The following is a 12,923-nucleotide window of genomic DNA, read 5'->3' as shown; positions in this document are numbered from 1 at the left end:
GTACCTGTTTAAGTTTCTGGGCAAAAAGATAGTCGATTTCTTTTAAAAAAATTTTGTACCATTTGCAGTGTATCTGAATTTGATAGGAGTCTTGTGAAATTTAGGAAGAGCATAGAGATTTGCAAACTTATTATAATATTTGTTGGGACTAATTTTGAGCCTTCTATGCAATGCTGTGAATTTTTTTAGAAGTATTTTAGCGTTGTTTTTAATTGGCTGATAAGGGCTGGTGCTAAGTAATTCCTTTTGAATTAAGTCATAGTAGAATTGTTTTCAAATGATACTGAAATTATTGCTCGCTTTGTCGATTTTAGTAATGGTGAATCGATCTTGCAGTAGCTTGATTTGAATTTCCAGAGATTTCTTGTCGTGAATCAAAGCTGGTTGCATAAGATTTCATAGTTTTCCTTGTGCAAAACCTAAGCCTAAATTTAATTTTCAAGGGCTGACTGTAACAACAAGTTGTTTAGAAAAATAATTCTATGCTATTTACCGTTGAGATAAGGAGAGCCTAGCCTTTTCCCCTATTTTGTAAAAGTTGCAGCTCATGTATATTTGTTTGTCAATCAAACGTCAACACCAAGACTCCAAATAGGGGTATATAGTAGCTGAAACCAATTTTTCTGTTCATACTAACCTTCTAGGAATCCAAAGTAGATCATTTACACTAGGTGACAAGAAAATTTTCATCGAAGTGTCTTAAAATACTTTATTGTGTGATAGGGGCTTTAGGAAGTCTTCTATAGAGGCAAATTTTTGCAATCAGTAATTGGTTACCAATCAATTACTGATTTTCATTCATCGTTCCTCATTTTGCTTAGTATAGAATATTTTAAGCTTCATTGCATTTTATTTCGTCGTATCTGAATACTTATTTAATTTTTCAATGCTTTAGATAAAAAGTACGTTGTATAACACATATTGATTGTTCCCAATAATATGACGAGTTAATGACTTTTTAATAAAATGTTAGATATTTTCTGGAATTTTTTTTTAGCAAAATTGCTAATAACAGCATGTTTTATTTTGAAAATTCATAATGTTCAGTTTTTTTTGTGAAGATAAAGTGCTTTTTGTATGATTCTAATGAATTTTAAGTAGTTAAACAGATGAAAGGAAATTCCCAGTAAAATTTTAAACATTTCTAAGAAAATTTCTGTTGCGCTACTACAAATAAACGTCCTAATACAAAGATTTTTTGACACAAACTTAGACTGCTCCAGAATTCATTAGCGCAAGGAATATAGGAATTTTTTAAAGAATTTTTAACATAGTTTAACGATTTTCGATATATTAAAGGGAGAAAGCAATTTGTCACTTGCTAAAACCTTTACCCAGCATCCCTTATACCAGAACACATCATTCAATATTTTCCTCCATCCCAAAAATGCAGTTCTACTTCCCTAAATTTATGAACTAGAAAAAAGAAGAAAAAAAAATTTTTTTTCCATTATATCATTGCCATTTTTTTCCCTTAACGTAACTTTTAGAAGGAATAATTTTGTTTTGAAAGGAAAATAAATAGAAGTATTCAAAATGAATGGAAAGTAGTTGCTCTGTGGAGGAAAAATAGTTTTTTTACAGGTGAGCTTTAAACCTTTTTGTAACAAATGGGAACATTATTTGTGCAAATGCTTTGTAAAATTTGTGTCTCTTTTCAAAGGAGGGTAAGTATTACCAGTCTAAATGTTATCTATAATTCATGGAATGTCACACATATCATTATAGCACTAAATTAAAGCAGTAGACAAAAGTCTGTAATCAAAAGGCTTATTTTTACGCATAATGTTCTATCTGTGACAGCAATGATGGGTGAATTTTCTGTGCATTCACTTCTATAATTCACGGCAAGGCTTTTAAAAGAATTATAAACTTAATAGTTTACACTTACCATTTTGTCTCGGATGATGCAGAGTATCTGTTAATTAGGTCATAAGTAACTGTAGCCCTAATTTACTAAATTATTTCTTTTTTCATTAAAATAAACTGGTACAGTTTTCTCCCTTAAACAGGGCGATATATGAAAATATCATTTCTTTTCAGTGATGAATCTCAGCACCTCAGCTCAACTCTCGTATTTATTGCCAGAAGATTTTAAACCGCCTCCTTCCGTTTCGACCGCACCCGTGGAATACTTTCCTTACTTCAAGGGGCGATATCTGGCTGTGGCCGCCTCTTTGAACGGCGGAAATGTTCTGGCTGCTTTCGTTAAGATGTTACAGCAGTGGTCTCATGAACTGGGTAAGTTAACTGTCATAAATGTTTATTCTGTAATGCTTATTGAACATCATAAATATTGTTACGGATTTGGTATTTAAATAGTTAATGTTAGTTGAATTGTAAATTAAATGGTTTTATTTCCCGTGCAGTGCAGCGCGTGACGAATATTAAATTGAAAATACAAGAGCACGTGCATTTAATATTAAATTAAAAAATATCTCTTTTTGATTTCGAGAAAGTTCCAGAAAGTTCTCGCGCGCGATTTAAAAATTTTATAAAAAGGAGGAAAACCTCTCAATTCAGTTAGTCAGTGATTTTTAAGTCAGTTTCTTGTTGCTTTAAGAGTTTGTTTAGAAAACTGCTCTTGTTGACTGTAGCGAATTCGCGGATTAGCTTTCTTTAGCTGTTTTTGAATTAAATCTTTGAACGTTTGAGTAGTTAAAAGATAACTACTGTGAGATTTTGTAATACTGCACGAATATTTGAGGAAATTTAAGCATATTTGTTGTGATAATAATAAATTTTTGTTCATTTTTCATCGGACTTGTGCATTCAGTTCAAACGAACCCGTACGCACAGAACAATATTAAACCGATCAAAACTATTGCTGTTTGCATTTTCTTAATATCATAAAAGTATTAGGTTTCAAGTCAGCCAGTCATGAATTTCTTAGAATAATCGCAGCTAAGGTACATTTCCCTTAAAACTCAGTCTTATCTGTAACTAATCGGATGAGAGGCGGATAAACATTGGTGGTTTACCTCTAGTTAAATCTCGTTGAAGGGACTAACTGGATGGGGGCTTCATGTTTTCCGTCATGTGTGACATGCATATAAACTGATTTCCTTTAAAAAACCCTCCACAAATCATCCCTTCCCTTACGCAAATAGCCTAATGTACTTTGCCATAATCAAGTAATCCAGTCCTATAAAACTTAGTTCACACTCAACACTAAAATTTAAAAAGGTTGGTTATATTATTAAGATGGCAACAAGGTTAGATAAGTTTTGAATTTATGAAGATTTAAACTGCTTTATTTATTAGTTCAAAGGGGCTTTGTCCCTAAAGAACTATTGTTTTCTTTTGTGATTTTGCGTCGGAACCCTATAAACGGCGTATTACTTTTCAGATCGCTGCCACTAAGTACTTTTGCTCTGTATTATATTTGAAGAAATTAAATAATGAAGAATCTACTTAAATGTGTGTATGTTTCTCGCATTGTGATAAAACAACGGTATCTAGAGGCATCCAATTTTGAATTTCGTAATCCTACTGCGAATATGGACAACTGGAAGCCCAAATTTGGAATATAGAATTTCTTTTATTATCGATTTCATATTTTGTAAAACTTTAACGAATTTTTGATTAACAAACTCAAGGATTTCAAAGCGAGCAATGGCAACGTTGACCAGAGAAAAACATTTTTATCTCCAGCGCGTGAGTCTCTGTATCGGAAATTCTAAAGATTGCTAATTTTAAAACTGTTTTGCGATATTGCTGTTGAGCTGGATCTTATGGTTTAAGTGCAAAGAACATGATATTTAATAAATAAAGGTAACACACAAGGCTTTAAAAAAACGCCCCTTTAGACAAAATTTAAAAATTTGATTTTTTTAGTCCAAAGAGATTTGAATCCCGAAGGACTATTAGTTTCGTTTTGGCATTTTGCGTCGGACGGATAAATGTCGATTCACTTTTCAAACTGTTGCGATAAAATGTTAGAGTCCTGCATTATATTTGAAGAAATTAAATAATGAAAATCTGCGTAAATGTATGTATATATCTCACATTGTCATAAAATAACGTTACATAGAGTCATCGAATTTTGAATAACGTAATCCTCCAACGAATATGAGCATGTGGAAGACCAAATTTGAAATTTGTTTTATGATCGATTTCCTATTTTTTAAAACTTTGACGAATTTTTGATTAACAAACTCAAGGATTTCAAAGCGAGCAATGGCAACGTTGTGCAGAAAAAACATTTTTATCTCCAGCGCGTGAGTCTCTGTATCGGAAATTCTAAAGATATGCTCGTTTTAAAACTATTTTGCGATATTGCTGTTGCACTGGATCTTATGGTTTAAGTGCGAGGAACATGGTATTTAATAAAGAAAGGTAACACACAAAATGTTAAAAAACGCCCCTTTGGACGTAATTTAAAATCTGAAACATTTCAGATTTTTTTTTTTAAATGTTATGCCCCCGCCCCCCCGAAAAAAAATCTCTTTGATTTCGAGCTCATGGTTGCAACAATACTCTTATCCCTGGAAGAAAACAGCGCGAAGAAAAGGAACTTGAGAGAATATTTTGTGCTGTCTTTGATAATGAATAAAGGCATGATGATTAGCATACGTTGTAAGGCGATTATTTGAGCTACGGGTTGGTAAAAAGAGTTGGCTATAAATTTTAATTTTAAGTAAAAATTCATGACATTTAAAAAAAGTAAGCAACTTGTTGAATTCCTCTAAACTTTACTCACGTGATCGGTATCAATGTTTGGTGGTAAATGACATTACCTTACATCTTTTTATTGCTGTTTAAATCGAATAAATTAGTTTTAAAACAAAAGTTTTGTCGCTAAAAGTATCAAAGATTCTCTCATATTGTTTTCTTGCAATAATTATTTAATGTACTGAAAATCTTATGGTTCTCCATATCTTATGGTTCTTATCTCCTGAATTATTGTAAATTTTTTCATATTATGGCTCATTATATTTATGAAGATCGGGACTATAGTGCTTTTCTGTATCATTTATTTAAATCAATTAAATTACATTTTACTAGCGGCTAACTAATCGAGATTGCAATAAAGGTTATAATACCAAGTCTGTTATTACTCATTTAGTTAAAGCTAATTCTTGAAAGAGATGTTCAGTAAAGCAAGTTAAATTAAATATTGGAATAAAATTAACACAAAAAGCGGTTAAAAAGCATTAATAATTTCTTTTCGTATACTAGTTACACCTTTCTACCATTCTTATATTTGTTCTGGAACTGAGCACCAAAAAGAGGCGTTGTGTTGTTATAATGTTCAACTAAATAAATTTCAGTCTGAAATTCCAGCCAGTGGGTTATTTTGATATTGGAAACGTGAAGATGAACAATGCCCTCGCCTGGACTCGAACCTGGACCTCTGGAATACACGCCGCGTCTGCTAACAGTTACACCACGAAGGCATGCAGAAACCAGGGATAAAAATATTTGAAAGTTCATATTGTAAGAATCCTAAGTTTTACTAACGTTTATTTTATTTTAAATCTTTACTATCACTTCTTATTTTCTACTTCCGGCCAGAATTAAAAGCTTTTAACTTATTTATGCAAATTTGTCTTTCTAACGCCAAGTACTTAAGTTGTGGCTTTTTGCCAAGCAAGAGAGAGGAAGGAATTATTAGAAGCAGGCCGCTTGCCATAGTAGTTTTACTCGTTTGCTGGTTGCCTTCAAGGCCAGAGGTTTAATCCTCTTGATAATTTTAAACGTATCGTAGTTTTAGCAGCTCTCTGTACTACATACGGCTTTTTGTTAATTATCGGCCAATCTTAAAGTAGACACTTGTATATTAATCCAAAGTTAGTTTAGTTAGAGTTTTAGTTAATATTTTTATATTCTTACTTTCAGACCACAAGTGGTTGGTCTCTGTATTCCGAAGTCCGGAAATCTCTGTAAAGATAGAAAAATAAAGGGTTTCGTATACCCTTCCTGTGTGTATTGTCTACTTCACAATTTATTGAACATAGCTTTAGTAAGCTCCCTGTTCCGAGTCAGGACAGTTAATGTTTCCAAAGCAAGTAAAGAGGAACACCAGTCCTGATAGTAGCGCCCGACGAAGAAGAATAACCATGGTCGAGTTTCAAGAAGAACCTATGCTGCCTGCAGAAGCGGCTCAGAATCCAGAAATGCCAGCTGCCGCCCTGGAAGGATTTAGGTACATCGTACAGACCATGCGCGCATCAATGAAACCAGAAGCAACATTTAATGGAAATTCACCGGTAACCAGTTTTTTGGAAAAATTGGATGACCACTTCATGCTCTATCCAGTACATGAGTTCCAGAAAGTCACCTTAGCTACCAGCGCTTTGAGGGGCCAAGCGCTTAATTGGTTCAAATGTATAGGCAGAAGCCTCTTCGGTCAACTGGAAGTCCACCTATACTTACGAAAATTTTAAGACTGCCTTAGTAAAAGCCTTCCCTGTCGTAAGAGATCGTGCAAGATTAGAAACGGAACTCTTCAGCATATATCAGCAACGAATCGAAAATCTTTCCACCTTTATTTTAAGAAAAATTCACGTCTTTAAACTCTTGTATGGAGACCGTCCGGATCCTGAGAAAATCCAAGTGATTTTGCCGAGGTTACTTCCCCAAGTACAAGACTTTATTGAATTAAGGAATCCAACTACACTGGAAAAGTTATTTGAGCTAGCAATCCAGTTTGAAAGTAGAAGAACGGCGGACATTGAAAGAAGACGCCAATTTGCAACGAATGAGCAACGAAGCCAATTTGGTGCGCCAAGACCACAGCAAAGGCAAGAACACTGCTACGGAAGCAAAGCGAATCAGTGGGCAAGGAAACGCGAGTATCCAAAAACAACCGGCGAACGTCGACAGTTCAATAGTAAGCCAGAAAAAAAGTCTGAAGGCCAGCGGAAAAAGAAGGAAGGCATGGAAAGGAAGAAACAAAATTTAAACTAAAACGGTTTTCTGCTGACGGGAGGGTGCGGAAATCCGAAGGCCAAGAAAACCCCTTTTCCTTCAAGTTAAATACAGTTATGGTGAAATATTTGACTCTTCCAAAGATTGAAGTTTTGGTGAATAACATCCCAGCCACCGCACTCCTGGATACAAGCGCGCAATGTTCGTTTGTGTCAGAAGATTTTTTTAGGAAGTATTTCCTTAGATACCGCAGATACCGCATATATAATTCGGATAATACGACAGTGTTAGCTGCGCAGGGAGAAAGATGCAAATGCATAGGTAAAATAGCATTATATATTCGTATCAAGGACGAGCAAGTAAAGATCATGTTTTTTATCGTAAAAAATTTACAAGCACATGTCATTTTAGGGATAGATTTTCTTTCAGAGACGGAAGCAACGCTGGATTTTAACGAAGCGTCCCTTAAGCTGACGATGAAACCAGTTCGAGAAGAAAAAACAGAACCACCGACGTTAAACCTCGACCACCTGCCTAAGGAAGAGTAACAAAGAATCCGACAAGTGGTAAGTGAATTTGCTTCGTTATTTACTGATATTCCAGGATTTACTCAAGTTACCAACCATAGTATTGACACCGGAGATTCAATGCCAGTTCACCACAAAGCATACCGGTATGATAAGAATAAAGAAAAAATTATAGAATGGCACATTAGCGATATGCTACGTAAAAAGATCATAACGCCCATCTCAAGTAGTTATGCTAGCCCGGTGGTTTTATGTAAGAAAAACAATGACTATCCATTAACACATCCAAAAAGGTGGCGTTTCGCGATTGACTATCGTAAATTAAACTCCAGAACTAAATATCCGGTATATCCGTTACCTATTATTGAAGAAATTTTAAGGAACATAACGTCTACCAAATATATGACGACTTTAGACTTAACGACTGGTTATTTTCAAATAGGGGTTAGACCGGAGGACGTGCCTAAGACTGCTTTTATAACCAAGTCTGGCACTTATGCATTCTTGCGTATGCCGTTTGGCCTTTCAGGGGCACCGGCAACATTTCAGCGATGTATGGACTTTGTGCTAAGGCCTGTTCTTGGAAAGACCACATTTATCTATTTAGACAATATCATTATTACTAGTGATAATCTCGACCAACATGTACAGGATTTAAGACAGGTGTTTTCATTATTAAATGAGGCCGGTCTAAAAGTTAATGTCGAAAAGTGCAAATTTGCAGCCCCTGAATTAAAATACTTAGGCTACAAAATATCTCAGAAAGGAATCGAGACAGACGAATCAAAAATAATCGCTGTGCAAAAGTATCCGCCGCCAAATACGGCGAAGAAGCTCTCTTCTTTTCTAGGACTTTGTTCATATTATAGGTCCTTTATAAAAGATTTTGCAGCTATTGGTGAACCATTGTTAAAACTAAAAAGGAAAAAGGCAAGATTCTCGTGGACGGCCGAAGCCAATAGTGCTTTCGAAAAATTAAAGCAAGCATTAACGCAAGCCCCTGTTTTGAAATTTCCTGAAAAGGATGAGAATTTAGAAATTTCAGCGGATGCTTCGGATTATGCGGTGGGAGCAGTACTTTCGCAAAATCAGCAGCCCGTGGCATTTTTTAGTAGAACTTTAAATCAAACACAAAGAAATTATTCCGCGACTGAGAGAGAGGCACTTGCAGTTCTGTTAGCAGTGCAAAAGTTCCGAGTCTATTTTGGAAGGGCGCCAATAACAGTGTATTCTGATCATGCGGCGGTAACTAGATTGTACTCAGGGAAAAACTTATCCCCAAGGTTAGTAAGATGGGCACTCAAGTTACAAGAGTATAATCTGGAAATTAAGCACACCCAAGGAAAGGAAAATATGGCAGCAGATGCCCTATCCAGAATAAAAATAGATGAAGAAGGTAATACTGTAAAGGTGGCAATGCTCACAGCAAGTACGATACATTCCCGAGAAACTGTAATATCCGAACTGGGTAAGGATCCTGAATTTAAAAACATTTATGAGTATTTAAAGGATCCTGAAAATTTTAGCCACCAAGATATTGTGGCGATAAGAAATAGGGCGGCCCATTACGAACTAATAGATGGTCTATTATTTTATACAAAAACTACAAATTCTAACAAGGAATTTCGACCTGTTATCCCTGCTAGTCTTAGATTAAATATACTGCAGGAGTTACACGACTCCCCATTAGCTTCTCATGCTGGTATTCGAAAAACCATCCAACGCGTAAGCGAAGCAGTTTATTTTCCTGAGCTGCAAAAGTTAACAAGGGCGTATGTCCAGTCCTGCCCTGACATGTCAAGCAGTTAATTATATTAATTTCCGCCCGGCCGGGTTTCTAAATAGCATTAAATCGGAATTTCCAAATGAAATAATTGGCATCGATTTATTGGGCCCTTTCCCAAAAAGTCAGTTAAATAAAAGTCGCTATCTCCTTGTTATGGTCGATCATTTTAGTAAGTGGACCGAAATTGTTCCCTTAAAACGAGCCTCCGTGAAATTAGTTACTGATTCTATTTTAAATAAATATATTTTAAAATACGGGGCGCCCCTAAAAGTTATATCGGATAATGGTCCTCAATTTGTAAGTAATATATTTGAAGACATGTGCCAAAAACTGGGCATACGTCATTTAAAAATGGTCCCGTATCGGCCGCAATCAAATATAGCGGAACGGGTCAACAGATATATAGTGAAAATTATCCGTAGTTATGTTAAAAATTGTCATAAAAGCTGGGATAACTATGTCAATGAATTAGCTTTCGCCCTTAGGACCGCAAAACATGATACGACGGGCAAAACTCCTGCTGAGTTATTTTTAGGCAGAAAGATTATAACGCCGTTAGATAAATTATTTTATGTTCAACAAAGAGCCCCAGAATTTAAAGTGGGCGATGTAGAAAAATTAATTAAAGAAGCAAAAAAGAACACTGAAGTAGCACAGAGAAAACAGAAGCTTTATTATGATATGAAACGACGGGGAGTAACTTATAAAGTAGGGGATGAAGTGTTAAAAATTAAGCATTCACTTTCTTCAGCACCAGAAGATAAAACTGCCAAATTTTATCCACGATTTGAAGGACCATATATCATAGAAAAAGTAAATCAGGCTGTATTGGTGTTAAAAGACAGGAATGGTGAAACCTGCACCGTAAACATTGACCAGATAAAACCATTCTATAATCGTAAAAAAATGCCAATATTTAAAGATCTTTTGCAGGATCCGGCACGGCAGGCACAGGCTCCAGAGGTGGAACAACGACAATCACAAGGGCAAGCCATTACTAGACAGGAGCAGTTGAAAAGAAAGTTCCCCCGTTGGAAAATTGAAGTTAACAAGAAAAAGAAGCCGTTCCACCGACCAGAAAAGAGAGGGCACGACCACCCCCAGAATGAAGAAGGGAGAAGTACGGCGAATGCAAAGAGAGCCAGGAGAAATGACAGCAACTATAACACGGCTCCAAAACGGAAGATCTACCCATCGGATAGGAGTCTACGCAGCAAATGTCGACGAATTGATGAAGGAAGACCAGCTGCAAATGGAAAGAAGCAAGAAAAATTTGAACAGCCAGCAACGAGATCCAAGGAGGAACGAGAGAGAGTTGTCCCGGTTCCGCCAAGACCAGCTGCCATCAAACGGCCGAGACCACAGGCAGAGGCTAAAAAGAAGGTGTTCAAGGGTGACCGAACTGGAAGGAAAAGAAAGTTCATGGAGGAAGGAACAGAAGGGCGAACCCGTACAACACGGAAGATCAACCAGACTGTAGTCTTCGCCACTTTACAAGCCTGGGCAGAAAAAAGGATGTCTAAATATCACAAAGATAAGTAAAACTTTATATTACTTTGAAACCTTAAGTTAATTTTTCATTCTTACTGCAGGTGGCAGAATTCAAGAAGTTTTACCTCATGTGAGGCCTACCTTTATTGCCAAAAAGGCGAGAAATGAGTTGTTACCTATTTTGATATTGTTTTTCAATTACTCGCGAGTAAAACTAAAATTAATGTATAATAGGAATGTGTAAATACTTGAATATTGTAAAAGCATTGATAATCTTTGAGAAAGGTACCTTAAGAAAATTGTAAAAAATTATTGTATAAAATTTTATTTAAAAGATTCTGGCAAGAAAGAAGTTTTAGTCTGAAAGAATTTTGAAATGTAGTATTTCAATGTAGAAGAATTGGCACTTGCTTGGAAAAGAATAGAAGTTAACAATGTACTACTAATATATGTTTTAAAATGCGTAAAATTAGCGGCATGTTAATATGTCCTTATATACAATGTGAACTGTTATTTTAAAAGTTAAGAAATACTGTGATATGTTAAAAGTGAAAGTAATGCCAAAAATTTTAACTTATTCGTGTGACTGTAAAAAGAGCAAATTATTGTGAATATGTGTTAAAGGTTGAATGAATGTAGTTAGGCTCTCTGACGCTACACTTCAGAGTTAGCCACTTTTCAGAATAGTACCTCAGGGTTTAGAGATGAATATAAGGTGTGTTCTGAGGTCTTGTTATGTTGAATTTTAACACGTTAGTGTTTTGATTGCAGGCGGTAGTGTTGAACACTTGTACATAGACACGCTCGTGTTTGGTGTATTAAATGACGTCATGAATGAAATAAGAATGTTAAAAGAGAAACATAAGTATTCATGTTACTTGCCATTTAATTGTGTAACATTTCATTAAACTAGTTTTCCTTCCAGATCTCTGGAAGGAACTAGATTTCAACTAAGAAACTCCTGTTTAGATGCAGTACAGATGAAAAATCTTGTCCATGGAGTTGATAATGTAAAAACGACTTTTTGTAATTTCTAGTTTCTAGTGAGAAATGTTTGTAAAAGATTGGCCTCGCGTTAGATTCTAGAGCTAAAAGTTTTCAACAAGGACGTTTTAGACCTCAGTTTCAAACTAATTAACTCTGGCGGGAAGTATGTAAGGATCCTAAGTTTTACTAACGTTTATTTTATTTTAAATCTTTACTATCACTTCTTATTTTCTACTTCCGGCCAGAATTAAAAGCTTTTAACTTATTTATGCAAATTTGTCTTGCTAACGCCAAGTGCTTAAGTTGTGGCTTTTTGCCAAGCAAGAGAGAGGAAGGAGTTATTAGAAGCAGGCCGCTTGCCATAGTAGTTTTACTCGTTTGCTGGTTGCCTTCAAGGCCAGAGGTTTAATCCTCTTGATAATTTTAAACGTATCGTAGTTTTAGCAGCTCTCTGTACTTCATACGGCTTTTTGTTAATTATCGGCCAATCTTAAAGTAGACACTTGTATATTAATCCAAAGTTAGTTTAGTTAGAGTTTTAGTTAATATTTTTATATTCTTACTTTCAGACCACAAGTGGTTGGTCTCTGTATTCCGAAGTCCGGAAATCTCTGTAAAGATAGAAAAATAAAGGGTTTCGTATACCCTTCCTGTGTGTATTGTCTACTTCACAATTTATTGAACATAGCTTTAGTAAGCTCCCTGTTCCGAGTCAGGACAGTTAATGTTTCCAAAGCAAGTAAAGAGGAACACCAGTCCTGATAATATAATCTTGTTTTCTTGCAGTGTTAAATCAACCAAAAAATTATATCATGATCTTAATAATGAAAAATAATTACGTCTAAGTTAATTATTAAGTTCCTTTATCTTGACACAGTTACCATATTTTAAGTATGAAGGATGGAATACAGCTGCCAAATATCCAAATTTCAATTGCCAGAGAGCATCGCAGCTATGAAATGTAAATAAAGCTACTAATTTGGGTTTTGATATATAGTGTCGTATTTTTTATTTTATGTCATAGTATAGAAAATATTTAAATTCGTTTTCTATGAAATTACTTTAGACTTTCTACCAAGATAAATTTACGATGTTATTGTAGGTGGGGGGGGAGAAGGATTCTTCATTCCATAAGAAAGGTTACACTTGGTTATAAAAGCAGTTGCAACAAAACATATAACAGTTAAATCCTCATGCATGATTCATTCGACGCAAATTAATGGGGCGCTATTAGACGCCATCTGCATAATAATCTCTTT

General features: G+C 35.3%; 1 protein-coding gene and 1 long non-coding RNA gene across 2 annotated transcripts in view; one reads left to right on the top strand and one right to left on the bottom strand.

The window, feature by feature from the left end:
• Nucleotides 1–12,923, bottom strand: part of LOC118186531 (uncharacterized) — a 141,239-nt gene that overhangs the window by 8,925 nt on the left and 119,391 nt on the right. The window lies entirely within an intron of this gene.
• The window catches only part of LOC118186529 (sedoheptulokinase-like), an 83,890-nt gene that overhangs the window by 60,877 nt on the left and 10,090 nt on the right, over nucleotides 1–12,923 (top strand). Inside the window, exon 4 of the mRNA XM_035356646.2 lies at nucleotides 2,044–2,241. Coding sequence (XP_035212537.1) covers nucleotides 2,044–2,241 — 198 coding nt within the window. The remainder of the gene's footprint in view (nucleotides 1–2,043; nucleotides 2,242–12,923) is intronic.

This window comes from Stegodyphus dumicola, chromosome 5, assembly GCF_044657685.1.
Source record: "Stegodyphus dumicola isolate Sdum_Otavi_A_Nest chromosome 5, ASM4465768v1".
NCBI lineage: Eukaryota > Metazoa > Arthropoda > Arachnida > Araneae > Eresidae > Stegodyphus > Stegodyphus dumicola.
Note: the sequence above shows the minus strand (reverse complement) of the source record. Positions and strands in the feature narration are given on the sequence as shown.